General features: G+C 51.8%; 2 protein-coding genes across 2 annotated transcripts; one reads left to right on the top strand and one right to left on the bottom strand.

Annotated features, from left to right (window-relative positions):
* The first annotated feature begins 4854 nt into the window (after positions 1-4854).
* Positions 4855-7743, top strand: LOC115533986 (zinc finger protein RFP-like). Its single transcript, XM_030344519.1, has 2 exons — positions 4855-5846; positions 5958-7743. Exon 2 carries the CDS (start codon positions 5959-5961, stop codon positions 7582-7584), a length of 1626 nt encoding a protein of 541 aa, XP_030200379.1. The 5' UTR covers positions 4855-5846; position 5958; the 3' UTR covers positions 7585-7743.
* Positions 7744-8364: 621 nt separating this feature from the next.
* On the bottom strand, positions 8365-19014 carry LOC115533975 (filamin-A-interacting protein 1). The gene is made up of 6 exons (XM_030344509.1): positions 18684-19014; positions 17073-17381; positions 15265-15441; positions 14094-14272; positions 10058-12710; positions 8365-8972 (listed from the first exon to the last, which is right to left on the bottom strand). The coding sequence occupies exons 2-6, from the start codon at positions 17373-17375 to the stop codon at positions 8796-8798; spliced, it is 3489 nt and encodes a 1162-aa protein (XP_030200369.1). The 5' UTR covers positions 17376-17381; positions 18684-19014; the 3' UTR covers positions 8365-8795.
* Positions 19015-19512: the final 498 nt, after the last annotated feature.

Raw genomic sequence — 19512 nt, 5'->3', positions numbered from 1 at the left:
TGTCAGTAAGTTTGGCAGGGATCAGTAACTGGGAGGTTTTGAAAGGTCATTCTTTAGGTAGTGACCACTATGTGTTAGTTTGTTCATTAGGAGGAAGAGGAGAAGTGAATGTTGGAAGTGGAATTCAGAAATGGGTGTATAGTAAAGCAGAATGGGATACATTTATACAGTAAATAACAGTGTTACATCAGCAATTATTGCTGCAGCAAGTAAATCCATTCCAAGAAGTAAAAATAGAAGGGATAGGAAGTTAGTTCCTTGGTGGACAGAGGAGTGTTCCAAGGCAGTTAAAGCCCGAAACAAAGCATTTAAGAAAGTTAAAAGAGAGCATCATACACAAAGTGTGGTGGAGTATCAGAGGGCTCAGGCACTGGTAAAGAGAGTTACAAAGAGAACACAGAGGGTAAGCTGGAGACAGTTTAGGGGTAAGATAGGAAGAACAACACCGGTAGGAGAAGTGTGGGGAATGATAAGGAAGATGGGAGGAGATAGAAGAGAGTGGGAGTACCCAGTGATTACATTAGAGGAGCAAACTGCAATATGTGATAAAGATAAGGCTGATTTGATGGCCACATCTTTTGCTGAGGTGCATAGTGTTGATCATTTGACAGTGGAAGGGAGAAGGAGAAGAGAAGTTACTTTGAGTAATTATCCTGATGTGCTAGTTAGGAGAGTAGATACTAGGGAGGAAATAGATGATGGAGTTACAATGGCAGAGCTTGTGAGAGCAATTAAAAAAGCTAAGCCCTCAGCTCCAGGGGGAGATCAGGTGAGCTATGTAATGTTAAAACATCTCGGAGAAAGAGGAATGGTAAAACTGTTAGAACTATATGATAGAGTATGGGTGGAGGGAAAGTTACCAAGTGTATGGAAGGAAGCGGTGGTGATTCAGATTAGGAAACCAGGGAAAGATCCAGGTAAACCTTCTAGTTGTAGGCCAATAGCGTTAACGTCGAACATATGTGAAATAATGGAGAGATTGGTGACAGAAAGGTTAACGTGTGAGCTTGAGAAGAAAGGGTTGTTGAAAAGTTGTCAAAGTGGTTTCAGAAAAAGGGAGACATACAATGGATGCAGTGGTAAGGCTTGAAAATGAGACACGGAAAGCACAGGCAAACAAAGAGTCAGTAGTGGTAGTGTTTTTTGATATCGAAATAGCATATTCCATGATGTGGAAGGAAGGTTTGTTAATTAAGTTGTTCAAGATGGGAGTAGGTGGAAGGGTTTTAACTGGATAAAGAATATTTTGTTTGACAGAAAAATACAAGTCTGGATTGGGTCTGAAATGTCAAATAAGTATATGGTGGGGAATGGCACTCCCCAAGGAAGTGTAATTAGTCCTTTATTGTTTATAATCATGATGCATGATTTTTTTTCAAAGGTTCCAGAGGATATAGGAAGTTCTCTGTTTGCAGACGATGGGCTTTGTGGAAAAGGGGAAGAAATGTGATGCATTTTATTAGTAAAGTCCAGTCTGCAGTTGATGGGGTGACAGAGTGGGGATTTGACTGGGGTGCAGATTTTCAGTAGAGAAAACTCAAACTGTATTTTTTACCAGGAAAATAATTGAGGATGGGATGAAATTGAGGATGTATGGGAAAGAGTTGATCATTTAAATATTTGGGAGTTATTTTTGATTCTAGGGTAACATGGGCAGACTATATTAGGAAGATAGAGGATGAAGGTAATGTGATGAGATGTTTGACTGGTAGGGATTGGGGAGCGAGCTGTTCAGCTTTAAAGACCATATATGTAGCTATGATTAGATCTGTGTTTGATTATGGGTGTATAGTGTATGGGTCAGCCACAGTGTCTCTCTTGAGAAAGCTGGACGTGATTCAGGCTAAGGCATTAGGGGTATGCAGCGGGGCTTTAAACCATCACCAGTGCCTGCTCTGCAGGTAGAAATGGGGGACATGCCACTGGAGTTGAGAAGGAAACAATTGATGGGGAACTATTGGGCAAATCTGCGAGGGCACAGTGAGTCTCACCCCACAAAAGGAGTGTTGAAAGAGTGCTGGGTTTATGGGAAGTGTGAGAGGAATCATTTTGGTCGGGTGGGGAATGATATAGCGAAAGAGTTTGGTGTGGGTGAATTGAAGCTTAGTCCAACAGTGGTATATCCAATAATGCCGCCATGGAGGATGGTGTGGCCAGAGGTGGACTGGTTTGTGTTGGATATAAAGAAGAGAGAGAGAGAACACATAGACCTGGCTAGTGTTTTTAATATTCATCTTCTTATAGAGTACAGTGAGTATGTTCATGTTCTTACAGATGGTGCCAAACAACCTGAGACAGGAGTGACAGGGTTTGGAGCAGCTGTTCCATCCAAAAGAATAGAGGTTAATGGAAGAACATCGGATAATTTAAGCGTGTATACAGTGGAGATGTTGGGGGTGCTGGTCGCATTAAAATGGGTGGAATCAAGTACAGTGGAAAGAATTGTGATCTGTACAGATTCAGCATCAGTTTTGGCAAGTATGAGGTCGTTTTATTCAAGTAGTCGCCAAGGGTTGTTATATGAAGTTCTACAGTCAATTACGAGAATCGTTCAGCAGGGGAGGCAAATACAATTGTTATGGGTTCCAGCTCATGTAGGGGTGAAGGGAAATGAGAAAGCCGATGAGATGGCGAAGAAGGCATTGGAGAAGGAAAAAATAGAAATTAATATCAGTTTAAGTAAGGCAGAAGTTAAAAGCCTGCTATGGGAAAAAGTTAACAGAATATGGCAAGACAGAGAAAGGGAGATATTTATATAATATTCAAAAAAGTGTTAATGTTAAAATAAGGTATAGTGGTCAGAGGAAGGATGAACACATTTTGATAAGGTTAAGGTTGGGGCACAGTGCACTAAATAAAACAATGAAATTGATAGGAAAACACCCCACTGGATTATGTGAGGGGTGCCAGGTAGAGGAGACAGTGGAACATGTTTTAATGAACTGTAGTGGTTATGAGATGGAGAGGGAAAGTATGAAAAATCAATTGAGAGAATTGGGTATGCAGGAGTATACTTTGGAAAATATTAAAGATTAATAAAGAGGAATTGTATAAAAGTATTGTTTGGCTTTTTGAGAGAAACAGGTTTATATGATAGGATATAGAGTAGAAAGAAGGTGTGAAGGAGTGAGTGTTTGGAGACGGGAGGAGGTAATGGAGACGAGGAATAGGAGGAGGACGAGAGGGAGGAGGTGGAGGAGGAGTCGATGGAGACAGGAGGAGGATGACAAGAAGAAGGAGGAGGAGGGTTGAAAGTATTTGGGGAAGCACCAGAAACCCGGGTCAATCAACACCGATGAATCCAAGTTCCAGTCGCAAGTCACCCCTAAATCACCACAATGTCTCTTGTTGTTATGGGGACAGGACGAGAGGACCCAAACGCTTGACCGGGAGGCAGAGACGGGGTGGAAAGGAAATGGGGTTTATTGGAACAAGGGGTAACACGACAAGCCGGGGCTAGGCAAGCGGTGGTCAGGCAGGGGAGGGTTCAGTAACAGACGGGCAGTCAGGCAGGCAGGGGCTCGGCGGTAGGCGTGTAGACGGTGTAGTCATGCAGGCGAGGATTCGGCAACGGGTAAACAGGGTGACGGACGGAGAACTACAGAAGAGGGAAAAGGGTTACTGGAGGACAGGGAAAACGGACTGAATTTAGTTCAACGCTGGTAGCACCGATACTGACTGAGGGGATAGTAAAAGAAGAACTGGCGCCGGCTGATTGGAGACCCCGGCTGAAGTAGGGAAAGGCGATTGCAGAATGCAGACAGGTGTGTTGAGAGAGTGAGGACCAGTGGCGCCAAGCGGCCACTAGATGGGGGTGTTGGACCGTGTAGCAGGACGTGGCTTGTTTTGCACCTGCTCTCTTTTAACTCCAGAAAGAAGAGAACTCACATCAACGCATTTGAAGAGGCCAACACAGGTAGTCATTTAGTAAGTCAGGTTCTTTATTGTCCCCAAGGGGATAATTGTTCTCACAGTCAAGTCAAGTTGGTTTCAGGGCAGCATACATTTGAAGAGAAAGAACATAGTGTAGCAACACTGTAGCACACAGATATCAAATAAATTATTTCCCCACATATACAACAGATAAACCCTCTTCCCACATATTCCACAGAAAAACATGTAGACAGAAATAAACATGACATGAACCATATTCAGTGACGAAAAATCTACATATTTTTGTTCCCTGCTATGATAGCTGAGGGGACGAAACCTTTTTTTTATTGGGCTTTTCTCCGGTTCATTACACTATATCTGCGGCCAGATGGGAGTAATTTGAAGAATTGGCTAAGGGAATGGTCAGGGACGCTGACTATTACACGAGCCAGGGGTGCTACAGCGAGCTCATTTGCCTCTGACAGGCTGGGGGGGGGAGGGTGGTTATCTTGGATGCTATGTGTGGGGTTTTGAGGAGTCTGTTTTTGCTGGTGACAGTGAGCAGGGTGAAGCAGCAGGGGGAACAGTACACTAGGATGGGTGGGATGATGCTTTTGTAGAGGAGTAAGAGGAGGTGGGGGGGCCACAGACAGTGATTTCAGTTTGCGTATGACATAAAGCCGTGGATAGGGTTAATGACATGTTGGTTGGAGTTGAGTTTGTTATCTATGGTGAGCCCTAGGTATTTGAAACTGTTGAGTTGTTCAACTGGTTGTCCTCTGATGAAAGTGCGATTGAATGTAGGAGGTGTCTTGGCTGTGTGTATGACCTTTTCCTTTGTTTTGTCATCGTTTAACTGGAGATAGTTGTCTGTGCACCTCTGTGAAAACTGTGTGGTTGACTGTTTCTGACTGGTATTCTGTGGTGGAATTGTTGTCACTGAGTAGACCTATTATGGCCGTGTCGTCTGCATCTTTATAGTACGTGGTGATGGGGGATGGGCTGCTGCAGTCATTTGTGTGGAGGGTACACAGAAATGGACTGAGGACGCAGCCCTGAGGTGCTCCGGTGTTGGTGATGAGGGTTGATGATGTTGCTGTACCTACTCTCACTGCATGCGGTCTGTTGCTGAGGAGATTGTATATCCAGTGGAGGTGGAGTGGAATAATGTCCAGATGTTTGAGCGTCTCGATGACCTGGTGCCGCTGGATTGTGTTGAATGCAGAGGTGGTGTCGACGCACAGGACTGATGCTAGGTGGTTTGGTGTCTGGAGAGGGTGGAGGAGGCATGCCACTGCGTCCTCCGTCCCACGTTGAGGCCTGTATGCAAACTGGTGAGGGTCCAGCTGTGGTCCGACGGTTGACAGGATGAGGTGAAGCATTATCTTCTCCATGCACTTCGTTATGATGGGCGTGAGTGCAACTGGACGGAAGTGGTTGGGCTCTGACTGGCGGGGTTTTGGGGGTATTGGTGCAATGGTTGAGGTCTTCCATCGGTCGGGAACTTTAGCTGTTCTGTATGAATCCAACAAGACGGAGTGGAAGACTGGGCAGAGCTCCATGGCACAGAGCTTTAGCACCCTTGCCGGGATGCCATCCGGCCCCGGGGCCTTGCCTATTTTGCACCTGGCCAGCTGTGGCTGTACACCCTCCTGAGTGAAGGGTGGGTGCTGGGGTTCTACCAGCGCCTTCACAGGAGGCGGTGTAGTCCTGGGTGTCAAACCGGTTGAAGAACCTGTTCAGGGAGTTAGCAAAGTGCATGAACGCAGTGCAGCCATGTGTCGTGTGGGCGGCGCCAGGGGTTAGGGGAGGAGCCAGGGGTTAGGAGAGGAGGGGAGAGGACATCAGGTAGAGGAAACGAAACTGAAGGTTCAGCTAAACCAACGCATCCGACGTGGAAGAATTTCTCTCGGTCAGGAGAAAAATAAAAAGCATTTTGAAAGCATTTTCTGACGGACAGAAACAACATCAAGGTGAGTAAAGAAGCACAACTTTGAGAGAAGTTAAAAACACTACTGCCGATATGGAATTAAAAAAATTATAATGGGATTGCTCAATACATAAACCTTGTCGTCTGTGTCTAGGATGGCCTCTGCTAACACCTCCTGGTCTGAAGGCAACTTTTCATGTTCCATCTGTCTGGATGTGTTCAGCAGCCCAGTTTCCACACCATGTGGACACAACTTCTGCAGAACCTGTATTAGTAAGTTCTGGGATGGACAAGTCAAGTACAAGTGTCCCATTTGCAACAAGCTTTTCAAGACAAGACCTGATTTACGCGTCAATATTCTCTTTTCAGAGATGGTTGATCGGTTTGGAACGTCCCTACGAGTAAAAGAGCAGCCTTTTGTTGAACCAGGAGAAGTTCCCTGTGATGTCTGTACTGGGACCCAGCTGAAGGCCATTAAGTCCTGCCTAGTGTGTCTTATCTCTTACTGCCAAACCCACCTGGAGCCACACCATAGAGTCGCAGGCCTGAAGAAACATCGGCTGGTCGAGCCTATGGACCGTCTGGACGACAGGATGTGTAAGAAACACGACCGACTTCTGGAGCTCTTCTGCCAGACTGAACAGGTGTGTGTGTGTCAGTTCTGCACAGAGACGGACCACAAGTCACATCCTTTTATACCTCTAAAGGAGGAATATGAAGTGAAGACGGCCCAGCTGGGGAAGATAGAGGCTGAAGTTAAGCAGTTGATCCAGGAGAGACAAAAAAATATTCTGGAGATTAAAGACGCAGTTAAACGCATCAAAGCAGACGCAGACAGAGAGATAGCTGATGGTGTGCAGGTCCTCACTGCTCTGATGCGCCGCATTGAAAAGTGCCAGGATGACCTCAACCAAATGGTTAAAGAGAAACTGAAATCCACAGTGAAACAAGCTGAAGACCTCATCAAAGAGCTGGAGCAGGAAATAGAAGATCTGACCAATAGAAGCACAGAGGTGAAGCAGCTCTCACAGACTAAAGACCACCTCCACTTCCTCCAGGCCTTCAGATCCCTGAAGGATCCTCCACCCACCAGGGACTGGACCACGGTGGAGGTCCGTCCTCCGTCATACGTAGGGACCTTGAGGAGATCCCTGGATCCGCTGGAGGAGACACTGAACATGGAGATGAAGAAGCTGCGTGATGCTGAACTGAAGAGGGTCCAGAAGTATGAAGTAGATTTGACTCTGGATCCGGATACAGCTTATCCCCGTCTCACCCTGTCTGAGGATGGGAAACAAGTACATGATGGAGGTGTAGTGAAGACACTCCCAGACAACCCTAAGAGATTTAAACGGCGTATGTTTGTTCTCACAAGGCAGACCTTCTCCTCAGGGAGATTTTACTTTGAGGTCCAGGTTAAAGACAAGACTGGATGGCGTTTAGGAGTGGCCATAGAGTCCATCGACAGAAAAGGTGAGACAGAGCGGACCCCTGAGACGGGTTACTGGACTCTTCTCTACTACCAGGATGTGTTGGTATTTAGTGATGACCCTGTTGTCCGTGTCCCTCTGAGAGCTGAGCTCCAGAAGGTGGGGGTGTTTGTTGATTATGATGAGGGTCTGGTCTCCTTCTATGATGTGGAAGCCAGGGTTCATCTCTTCTCTGCTACTGGCTGCACCTTCAGTGAGCCTCTCTATCCATTCCTCAGCCCAAGTCGCCATGATTATGAAGGTAACAACTCTGCCCCCCTCATCATCTCACCTGTCAATCAAACAGACTAGGACCTTTGTTTGGTAATAAAATAATCAAACGACCAAAACAACTAATGTTGTTTCCTGAATTAGAATCTCTACTATGGGAGGTCTGAGAGACCTGTATTCATATCTTACTCTTCACTGTCATCTAAGGAGTAATTCATTAAGCCATTAACACTGTGCTATTAAAAATATAACCCATTATAACCTATAAGGCTACACTATAATGTTCAATGTCTTTTATCTGATTGTTTTTTTATATTTTTAATTAATGAGAAAAAGAAATGGATTAGATAAGGTGAAACATTGATTTTGATAACATTATCATTAGTTGTTTTAACCAAATAGTAATATTCCTTTATTATTTTTGAATCATTTTTGACAAAACAATACAATGCTTGAGATTTGAATAAAAATTTACTAAAAGTAGAATGAGGACATCTTCTGTGGAATAGGTACATTCTCAGTACAATGTGTACTCAGTGGAATAGGTACATTCTCAGTATAATATTGTGGGAGTGTGTTCTGCTGGTGGCTGCTCTCAGCAGCCTCACCTGGCCCGAGTCAGACCGAGTGGACTCTGGGGGGGGGGGGGGGGGGCTGCACACCTGTTGGGCATTGAGGGATCACTGGAATCATCGTGTGTGTGTGTGTGTGTGTGTGTGTGTGTGTGTGTGTGTGTGTGTGTGTGTGTGTGTGTGTGTGTGTGTGTGTGTGTGTGTGTGTGTGTGTGTGTGTGTGTACTATATTTGATCTTTTATTGAGGTGTTCTAAAAACGAAGAAATCCAAGTAATGCCTAGAAAGTGTTACTGTAGAGATAAATATTGTTTATTATGGACAGAAACATGAGAGAGTGTACATCACACTCTCCATACACGCTCATTCAGTGATTAGAATCCTCCGGAAGCAGCAGATAAATAATCACACGGTATAAATGTGAGTTATATTAAAATATACTCTAGCTGGCCGTCCCCACCGAGAAGGCATTACAGTCAAGGCTCGTGTAGTTCAGAATAACCAGTGCTTTGAGTCCTCTTAAACCATGCAAATGAGTCGACATCTTAGCCTGCTAAATAAAATAACATTGATAAAAATCATCATTCAACAATAATATCCATAAAATAACCTGGTTTTTATTCCACTAAATGCGGTTGGCTCTAAGCCCCGCCCACTAGCCCGAGGGGTCCGGCGGCCATCTTCCCGTCCGCGTGACCAGACGCCGTCGCCACGGAGACGCTCAGCTCTTCCCGCCCGACGAGGAGGCGGGGCCACACCCGGCCGACCTCCTCAGCTCGATCTTCATCAGCTGACCCTCGGAGCGCGACTCCATCCTGGTTACCGTGGCGACGGCCGCGCCCGCCTTGGCGGAGGTCTTCAGGCCCCTGGACATCGGGATCCGGGACGCGGCGCCGGGCTGGGGATCGAACACACGACACCGACCGGCGGTCAGGAGGGTGACTGACAGGCAGTGTGGTCAGGGGGAGGGGCCTGGGGGCGGGGCCTGTTCACCACTCACCTGGTCAGAGGTCACCTGGACTCTGCAGGTGAACTCCTAGACTCCGCCCAGCAGGGCTGGCTGTGCAGAGAGGTCTCAAGCCCCTCCCCTCCGACTGATTGTATGTTGTACATCCTGGCACTTAATGTACGCACTTATTGTGTGTTGTATTGAGCTATAGTACTTAGTTATGTAGCAGCTTATCCTAGCTATCTCTGTGGACTACGGGGAACGGGTTAACCTAGTGATTGTTGGTGATTGGCTCTTGGTATTATGAACATCCTTATTGTACCGACAGAGATTCACCTTCTTATCACAAATGTACTTATTCTTAGTCGCTTTGAATAAAAGCGTCTGCTAAACGTCCTAAATGTAAATGAGGTAACGGTGAGCCCAGTGAAGCTCTGTCAGGGGAGCGAGTGGCAGTCACTCATTCATCTGATCTACAGCGAGGACTCAACAGCCGTTCAATACGGTTCATAAACACACGGCCTGTTCAGCACTGAGGCTGTACCTGGGATGAAGGGGGATACAAATAAAACGAAATAGAATTTAACGTCGTGCATGAACGCATGTCAACATGAGTAGTGTGCCTCTTCTGACATCACTAGTAGGCGTGTCCACCTAGATGTGTGCTGGATAGATCAGTACCAGCCCACCCAGTGGACTGTAGCCAACGTAGCTCATCTGTCCGTCGTACATCTAGGCGGACGCACCCACCTGTGCTGTTAGAAGAGGCATCTTTTCACAACGGCTTGTAACGGCTAATCACCCTCACACCTGGTGGTGTAACATGTCACCTTTAAACACTGTTCAGAGGAATGTTCTCTTTGAGACTCAACTCATTCCTCAACAAGAGCCTCTCTACAAACTGAGGAAGAAACCGTCCAATCGGAGACCAGAAGGACCCAGGCAGGTCACAGGTCACCGAGTGGGGGTCAGAGGTCACCGAGCGGGGGTCACAGGTCACCCAGCGGGGGTCACAGGTCACGGGGGGTACTCACCGGCGGCTGCGTGGGCCGGCAGGTTGCCGAGGTGATGGGTGTGATGGTGATGCTGCTCGTCATCTTCCCTGTCGCCGTGGCGCCGGCCTGGCGAGGGGACCGGAGGACCGTCCCCGTGGAGGTCTCCCTCCCCTCGGCCACGCCCAGCGTCCGGACGCTCAGCCCCGCCCCCCCGGGCCCCTCCCCCGGGCGCGGCCCCGCCGGGCCCAGGTGGATGTGGATCCGGTTGTCCTCGGTGGTGGTGATGTTGGACTTCCTGCTGACGGAGAGGACGGAGACCGGGGAGCGGGCCCCGGGGCTCCGGTCCGGAGACGAGGCCCTGGAGACGGTCGTTATGGTGACCGGGGACTTGCCGCTCAGACCCCCGGCGGCCCCGGGCCCCGGGGGGCCGGAGGGGGGCCGCGGCACGATGGTGATGCGGGGTCTCTGCAGGCCCGGCGTGGGGATGACGGTGGTGGTGGAGTAGAAGTCCTCGGCCCGCGGGCCGCTGATCTCCAGGGTGGCCGTGCTGTTCCGGGGGTCCGGCGTCACGCGGATGTGCAGCGGCTGGCCCGCCTTCTGGGACATGGTGAGCTCCGCCCCGTGGAACAGCGGCCCCCCGTCGACCCGGGGCGGGGCCTTGTCCGGCGGCCCGCCCGCCTCCTTCTTCTTCATCCAGGGGATCCAGGACCTCCTGGCGGCCCCCGGCTCGGCCGCCGCCGCGGGGGGGTAGCGCTCCGGCACGGCGGGCTGCTTCAGCCCCTGCTGGCGGAGGTTGCTCATGAGGTGGTTCTCCTCCAGCACCGAGTTCCTGATGAAGCCGGCGGGCGTCTCCTCCTCCTCCTCCTCCTCGTCCGCCGCCGTGTAGCGCGCCACGGCGTCCGTCTGCACGCCGGTGGAGGTGACGGGCACGTCTACCATCCTCCGCCCGTTCATCCCGGGCTTCAGGGCGCGGGTGGAGCGCCGCGTGGCCTCCAGCTCCCGGGCGAGGCCGACCACCTCGCCGCTCAGGCTCCGCCTCCGCTGCTCCTCCTCCGCCAGCCGCCGCTGCAGGACGGAGAAGTCGACGCGCAGCTGGGACAGCTGGTCCTCCTTGTTCATCAGCTCGTGGATCTTCTCCTTGAGGGCCCGGACGTCCGTCTGGAGGTCGCGGCTCCTGGCCTCCTCCCTCCGGCAGCGGAGGCGGAGCTCCGCCTCGGGGCCCTCCGCCTCCCCCTTCTCGACGGCCTTGTTCCTGGCGATCTGGCTCCTCATGTCCTCCAGCATCCGGGCCAGGACGTTGGCCTTGTCCTGCTCCGTCCTGAACTTCTTCTCCAGTAGCTCGTACTCGTCCTCCGTCTTCATCAGGTCCCCCTCCACCACCTCCAGCTGCTTCAGGCGGTTCTTCAGTCGCTCCACCTCCAGCGTGAGCTCCTTCACCCGGTTGTCCTCGTCCTGACGGTGGTCGTTCTCCTTGGTGGCGCGCCACCTCTGTGACTCTCGTTCCCCTTCCTCCAGTCCGTCCATCCTGACCCTCATCTTCTCCACCTTGGAGCTGAGCTCCCTGCATCTCTCGTCCTCGCTGGCCAGCCTGCTCTTCAGTTCCTCCTTCTCCTCCGTCAGCGTTGTCACTTTCACTTCCATCTCCGACTTGAGCTTGAGGAGTTTTTTGCTCTCCTCAATTAACTTCTCTGTGACCTTCATCACCTTGCCCTGTTCCCCTTTGTACATCTTGTTCAGTTCCTCACTCCTCTCCTCCTCCTGCCGAAGCCTCTCAGCCATGTTCTTCCTCTCGTCTACCAGGATCACGGTGAACGACTTCAGCTTCATCACGTCGTCCTTCAGGAGCTTCTCCGCCTTTTCAAACTTTGCTTCACACGACTGCAGATCTTTCACTCGGTTCTTCACCCCCTCCAGCTCCCCGGCCAGGTCCTTCATCACACCCTTCTCCCTCTCCAGGTTGACGAGGAGCTGAGAACACTCCGCCTTGCTCTTGGCGAAGGCTGCCTCCAGCTTCTCCAGCTGGGCCATCCTCTTCTGCAGCCGCTCCACCTCCAGCCTCAGGTCCTTGCTGTGGTCCGTCTCCTCCTGGAGCCTCTTCCTCAGCTCCCGGCACTGGCTCTCCGTCTTGGTGATCTCCTCGTCCTTGCCCTCCATCTCCAGCACCCTCTTCCTCAGGGTCTCCAGCTCGGCCAGGAGCGAGGCGTTCCCGCACTCCCCTCTGCTGATCTTCTCCCTCAGCTCCCGCAGGTCCTCGTCCGACCTCCTCAACGCTGCGTTGCTCTCCTCCAGCTCCTCCGTCTTGTGCGTCAGCCCCGCCATCCTGAGCCTCAGCTGGCGTTCCTGGGCCTCCTGGTCGGCCAGCTTGACGGTCAGCTCCTCCTGCTCCTCGAAGGACCGGGCGGATCGGACCTCCAGCTCCGCCTCCAGCCTCAGCACCTTCTCGCCGTCCTCCAGGGCGGCGGCGTCGGCGGAGGCCAGCCGCCGCTCCGTCTCCTGCAGCCTCCGGGCCAGGTCCCGGACCTTCTGGCCCCGCTGGTCCGTCTTCTCCATGTGCAGCTGCCGCTCGTCCACCAGCATCAGGGCGAAGGACTTGAGCCGGACCAGCTCCGCCCGCAGCTTCTCCAGCCGCAGGGCATGGTCCTGCTCCTTCCGGGCCTGGTAGGCCTTCTCCTGCTCCAGGAGCCGCTTCAGCCTGCGGAGAAGCAGAGAGACAGCATCACCGCAGGGAACAGAGGCACCAGACTCACCTAGGAGAAGCAGAGTGGGGAGGAGGTCCGTGTGGAACCACAGAGTTCACTGGGCAAACTGGTTAGAGAGAGAGAGAGAGAGAGAGAGAGAGAGAGAGAGAGAGAGAGGGAGGGAGAGGGAGAGGGAGAGAGAGAGAGAACAAAAAAGCGGGAGGGTCAGAGAGGGACAGAGTAAGTGAGTGAGAGATTATGAGAGGGAGACAATGAGAGTTAGGGGGGGTAGAGTGAGAGAGAGAGAAGGGGGGAGTTAGAGAGAGAGAGAGAGAGAGAGAGAACCAGAAGGGGGGGAGTTAGAGAGGGAGAGGGAGGAGAAGGGGTGAGTGAGAGAGAAGGGGGGAGTCGGAGAAAGAGAGAGAGAGAGAGAGAGAGAGAGAGAGAACCAGAAGGGGGGAGTCGGAAAGGGAGAGGGAGTCGGAGCACTAGGGAGGGAGCAGAACGGCCCGTGCTCCACAGGGGGTCGGCCATCACATTCCAGACGTGTCAGCGTTGGACCGGGAGGGGAACCGTGAGGGCAGAGCCCAGACCCGGGGGTCCATGATGTCACAGTGGTGAGATGTAATATCTCACCACTTGTAAACAAAAGTAAACGCATTTCATGGATAAAGCAACTAGAGACATATTTTCCAATCGAAAGAAGTTCACCTCTGAGCTGACTATCAGTCAAAACATAAACATTGATCTATTCAGTTGCCAGGTTCAGATGAGTTAACGTCATCAGTGAAATGTAAACAGCTGTGTTTCTTCCTCCAATACGACATGAAGTCCTCCAGACAGGCTGGCTGACGGGGTTATGATCAACATGACCTCATCGCTCAGGAGTTCTGGGCATGAGAGAGAGGGAGGGAGGGAGGGACGGAGGGGGAGGGGAGGGAGTGGGAGGGACGGAGGGGAGGAAAGAGGAGGTGGAGTGAGGGAGAGAGGGAGGGAGAAGGGAGGAGGGAGGGAGGGAGGAGGGAGGGGGAGGGAGTGAGGGAGAGAGGGAGGGAGAAGGGAGGAGGGAGGGGGAGGGAGGGAGGAGGGAGGGGGAGGGAGGGAGAGAGGGAGGGAGAAAGGAGGAGGGAGGGGGAGTGAGGGAGAGAGGGAGGGGGGGAGGGGAGAAGGGAGGAGGGAGGGGGTAGGAATGAGGGGAGATATTCAAGCCTGATATCACCTGGATTGGATCTGTGTGACTGCAGCCCAGAGGAATGTTCTAGAGGACGGACAGGGCCACACAGTAGGACCCCCCCCCCCCCCCCCCCCCCCCCGGCATCACCTCTCCCCACTCCCTCCCCCTCATCTCACCTCTCCCCCCCCCTCCCTCCCCCTCTCCCCCCCCTCCCTCCCCTCACCTCTCCCTCTCCTGCTCCAGCAGGTTGGTGAAGTCGTCGCTCTTGGTCATGAACTCGCTGTGCTTCTGTTTCTCGCGGTCCAGGTCGCCCACGGTGCGGCGGTGGAACTTCTCCGCCAGCAGCAGCTGCTCCAGCATGCGGCGGTACGAGTCCCGCTGGCGCTGCTCCAGACGGTCCAGCTGAGGACGGAGAGCAGACCTCAGGTCAGACCTCAGAGCAGACCACAACAACAGACCTCAGAGCAGACCTCAGAGCAGACCTCAGAGCAGACCAGAACAACAGACCTCAGAGCAGACCTTAGAGCAGACCTCAGAGCAGACCAGAACAACAGACCTCAGAGCAGACCTCAGAGCAGACCAGAACAACAGACCTCAGATCAGACCTTAGAGCAGACCTCAGAGCAGACCAGAACAACAGACCTCAGATCAGACCTTAGAGCAGACCTCAGAGCAGACCAGAACAACAGACCTCAGAGCAGACCTCAGATCAGACCTCAGAGCAGACCAGAGCAACAGACCTCAGATCAGACCTTAGAGCAGACCTCAGAGCAGACCAGAACAACAGACCTCAGAGCAGACCTCAGAGCAGACCAGAACAACAGACCTCAGAGCAGACCTCAGAGCAGACCAGAACAACAGACCTCAGAGCAGACCAGAGCAACAGACCTCAGAGCAGACCAGAACAACAGACCTTAGAGCAGACCAGAACAACAGACCTCAGAGCAGACCAGAACAACAGACCTTAGGGCAGACCAGAACAACAGACCTCAGAGCAGACCAGAACAACAGACCTCAGATCAGACCAGAACAACAGACCTCAGAGCAGACCTCAGATCAGAGTTATGAGTACGACTCAGTTAGCTAACATTCGTGAGCTATAACTAACTCAAGGGGAATGATTCAGAGAAGTAACATCAGTGAGTTATGGTTATGGGTATTATTCAGATAACTAACTCACGTCAGTACATTAAAGGTAAGTATCCAATCTCTTATTTGTGATGTCATTAATATTTGGCCTGCCAAGCCCTGTGAGACCCGACCGGTAATCCAGCGCTATTCAAACAGAATCGGATTGGATCATTTAGTTTGTAGTTCTGACGTCGTCTCAGATGCATCCAACCAAAGTGGACCGGGCCCCCCAGAACCAGAACCCCCCCCCCACCGGAGCGCACCTCTTCCATGGGCCGCTGGTAGACGTCCTCCTCGGGGGCGGGGGCGTGGGCCAGGAGGCGGTCTCGCTGCAGGGCCTGCAGGGCCGCGACGGGGCCCGGGGTCCCGTACTGGGCCTCCAGCATCGCTGGCTGCTGGCCGCGGTCTGACTCCAGCAGCGAGATGTAGTCCTCTCTGGCCTGGGGAGGGGAACAGACATGCTTTACAGGCCTGACAGCACGCCAGAAAGGTTAATGAGGGTGAAATGTTTAGTTGGATTATGCTAGATAACTTTTACCATTGCGTTGCGTTACTATATTGGGCCTATGAGGGTTTCAATCCAGTTAGTGCGGGTTTCAATCCGCACTAACTGGTTATCCCCCGTTCCACCCTTGTCCGTTCCATTTGGAGGCATGTTTGATAAACAATTTTTTATTTCGCTTCTTTAATTAATTTCCTTAATTAATTAAAGCCGCCACTCGAAGGCGCCCCCAACGCATTTGCCGCGCTAGGCGATCGCCTAGGATCGCATTGTTTTTCGCCGGTGGGCGAGCCCTTAACCTGCGTCCGCGTCCCAGTTTCATTGACGTGATCCATCAGCCCGCCCGCCCCCTGATGATGACAGCCCTCACTGCTGTCTCCGCACACAGCGTGTTTATGTCTCAATTTGCGGGATGCGTAATGGAAATGCGTGACTGTCCCGCACAAAGCGGGACATCTGGTCACCCTTATTGTGCCCTGAAACAAACGTATATTTTATATTTGATGTATATTACAAGCCATTACCAGCAGAGGGCACTGTTTCTCTTATATCAAATCAATTATTAATATTGCTCAAAAATGATTATCGAGATTGTAACCGATATGAGGGATATAGTTCCTCCCGCGTATGTTAATGACGGTAACCATCTGTCTGCCTATTTCTGAGATTTATTAAAAAAAAATGAATACCAATATATCATTGTTTGTGTCAAACTGGATCAAACCTATTTTTTGTGTGGACCACCACCAAATTTCCATCAATATATTTAAAACTTTTTTGTGACTCTATGAATCCCCCTCGGGTTATATGAGGCGGTGCACTCAGCAGAGCGCCGTGTGTCCAGCTGAGGTGTTGCCGTCGCGTCCGTCGCAGGTCACAGCGAGCGGAAAATAACAACACACCCTCGCGGGCGCGGTGGAAATAGAGGATGAGGTCGTCGTGGCGATAACGGAAACACCCTGGCTGCCTGCTCTGCCTCCGCCACAGCCCTGCTATCGTCATGGATACCAAAAGATAGTCCCTCGATCGATGTTTAACGTCGTGACATCACCACGTGGATCATGAGCTTAGTGGGTGGAGACAGGGAACAGACTTAATTAAAGATGTTTTGTTGATATGTGATGATGTCAGCATATGGTTCCATGTGTTACAGCTGCACCCGTCCTCCTGAGAAGACACTGAGCTCACCTGAAGAGCTACACCTGCAGCTCCACCTGAGAAGACACTGAGCTCACCTGTAGAGCTACACCTGCAGCTCCACCTAAGAAAACACTGAGCTCACCATTAGAGCTACACCTGCAGCTCCACCTGAGAAGACACTGAGCTCACCTGTAGAGCTCCACCTGCAGCTCCACCTGAGAAGACACTGAGCTCACCTGTAGAGCTCCACCTGCAGCTCCACTTGAGAAGACACTGAGCTCACCTGTAAAGCTACACCTGCAGCTCCAACTGAGATGACACTGAGCTCACCTGTAGAGCTACACCTCAGCTATACCTTCACCTCACCTGTAGAGCTACACCTCAGCTCCACCTTCACCTCACCTGGGACACACCTGAGCTCCACCTCACCTGTACCTCCCCCTCCATGATGCCCAGCAGGTGAAGCATGTCCATCTTGGAGAGCTGCAACTCTGCGGTCTTCCCTCCTCCTCCTCCTCCTCCTCCTCCTCCTCCTGGCGTCGTCCTCTTCCCTCTGGCCTTCCTCCCCAGAGCGACCTTCTTCATCATCCTCTTATTGGAGACCTCCTGGTCTCCCCCCTCCTCCCCCCCCTCCCTCCCCTCCTGCCGCTCCTCCTCTGTGGGGAGGTGCTCCGGGGGGGTCCGGGGGTTCTGGTCCTGGGGGTCATCCTCACCGCAGCTCACAGACCTCATGCCCACCTGCAGGAGGAACAGAGCAGAGGTTGGAACCCACCTGGTCCAGAGAGGAGGCGGGGCCTGAGGTCTGCTCAGGTGAGCAGACCTCAGGCCCTGCCTCCGACCTGGGGAGTCCTGCTGTGACACAGGGGGGGAGGGTCTGGGCTTTAGGGTCTCGGTGGGGTCCCAAAGGGGTTCTGAGGTCCAACCCCAAAGTCCACAGACTGCCTGTATCCCTCAGCAAGGAAAATTTAGAGACGCCATGACGCTGACGGCACACACACTCTCCAGGAGAAGACCGTTTCCACTCGGCTCATCAACCCCATCAACAGAGGAAGTGAGAATGGGCGGAGTCTAAACCTGGTGGGAGCCCCAGGGGATTCTGGGTAAAGCAATACGGGCCAGTCTGGGTCTGGGACCAGGAGAGCCCAGGCTAGCAGGGGCCTACTCGAGGGCCCCTGGAGGGCCTCATGGCGGGCCCCACCAGCTAGCCGGTATTAATAGTCGTCTCTGGGCAGCGGCCGATCTCCCATGAGCCTCAGGACCACAGCGCCCGGCCGCCATCTTGGCGGTCCGGTCGGGTTCCAGGGTTACGCTGGTGGGACCCAAACCCCGGGAGGAGAACCGGGCTCCGAGAGGAGAACCCGAACCGGGCCCCGAAGGGAGAACCCGAACCGGCCCCGAGAGGAGAACCCGAACCGGGCCCCGAGAGGAGAACCCGAACCGGGCCCCGAGAGGAGAACCCGAACCGGGCCCCGAGAGGAGAACCGGCGTTGAGGAGAGGGAGGAATGTTCTAGAATCCCCTTTTAGGGCCCGATCTGTGGTCACATGACGCCTAATCATACGTTCAGGTTTCACCGAGGAGGAGGGGGGAGGGGCCAGGGCACTGGGCTGTAGCGTGGCACACACACACACACACACACACACACACATGCGCACAGACACATGCGCACAGACACACACACATGCGCACAGACACACACACAAGCGCAAAGACACACACACATGCGCACAGACACACACACATGCGCACAGACTCATGCATACACACACACACACACGTACGTACACACACACACACACACACACACACACACACACACACACACACACACACACACACACACACACATATGTATACATGTGAGGCTAAGACACACATTGGTGCACAGACTCATGCATACACACACATACACACGTTCACACACACACACACATATACATGTAAAGACAAACACACGTGCACAGACTCATGCATACAGACACACACACACACATGCTGTACAGAGCGTAGTGACCCTACATCTATAGAAAGGTTTGTTTACCAGTAGCGTCTCTCCTCTCAGCACTGGTGGGTCGTCGGGCGTCTCCCAGGGGTCCGAACAGAACTGATCTATGTCCTGGTCTGTGTGTAAACAGGCCCCAAATGGCTCGGGGGGAATGTGGTTCTCCCAGCATGCACTGGGTTCTGGGAACAGATAGTTGTGTCATGTCTGAGGCCTATGTCTGAGGTAGATGACCCAGAGAGCACTCTGGGCTGTGTCTATATGATCAACCGTATGCACTCTGTCTGGGACTCAACTATTGTTGGGATCATTTTATGTATAGGTAAAACACAACTGTAGTTAACATAGTGTTATGTTAAATATGTAATCTATATATATATAGAGATTCATATATATATGATTTACTTGTAGTAGTCAAGCTACACTTTAGAATCTGATTGCAGCCAAAGTTTAACCAATAAACCTTAAATATGAACAACAGAAAAAATTAACACATGAAGAGATGAACACATAAACATGTGAACACATGAACACAGGAATACAAGAACACGAAAACACATGAACACATGAACGTGTGAACACATAAATGTGTGAACACATGAACGTGTAAATAAATGAACGTGTAAACATATGAACATGTGAACACATGAGCACATGTGCTCAGTAGGCCTACTGCACAATCCATCCCTATCTGCCAATAGATCGGTCCAACCGATGTCAGACAAGTGACGTCATCGCTGACATCATCAGTGACATCACTGCAGGGTCACTCACTGGGAAGTGTACCAACAGCCAACCAGCTCGTTGCCTAGCAACGCCCGGTTTTCATCCCTTTGATATGAGTCTGAACGCGGGCGGGGAGCGATCA

Source organism: Gadus morhua, chromosome 21 (genome assembly GCF_902167405.1).
Source record: "Gadus morhua chromosome 21, gadMor3.0, whole genome shotgun sequence".
Taxonomy (NCBI): domain Eukaryota; kingdom Metazoa; phylum Chordata; class Actinopteri; order Gadiformes; family Gadidae; genus Gadus; species Gadus morhua.
Note: the sequence above shows the minus strand (reverse complement) of the source record. Positions and strands in the feature narration are given on the sequence as shown.

What these genes read in the sequence shown, in the direction of transcription:
- LOC115533986 (XM_030344519.1), top strand. Translation starts at nt 5,959, where the DNA reads ATGGCCTCTGCTAACACCTCCTGGTCTGAAGGCAACTTTTCATGTTCC.
- LOC115533975 (XM_030344509.1), bottom strand. Translation starts at nt 17,375, where the DNA reads ATGAGGTCTGTGAGCTGCGGTGAGGATGACCCCCAGGACCAGAACCCC. An exon ending in TCATGGAGGGGGAGGTACAG is followed by an intron (nt 15,442 to 17,072) that starts GTGAGGTGGAGC and finishes TCCCCTCCCCAG; the next exon opens with GCCAGAGAGGACTACATCTC. An exon ending in ACCAGCGGCCCATGGAAGAG is followed by an intron (nt 14,273 to 15,264) that starts GTGCGCTCCGGT and finishes CTCCGTCCTCAG; the next exon opens with CTGGACCGTCTGGAGCAGCG.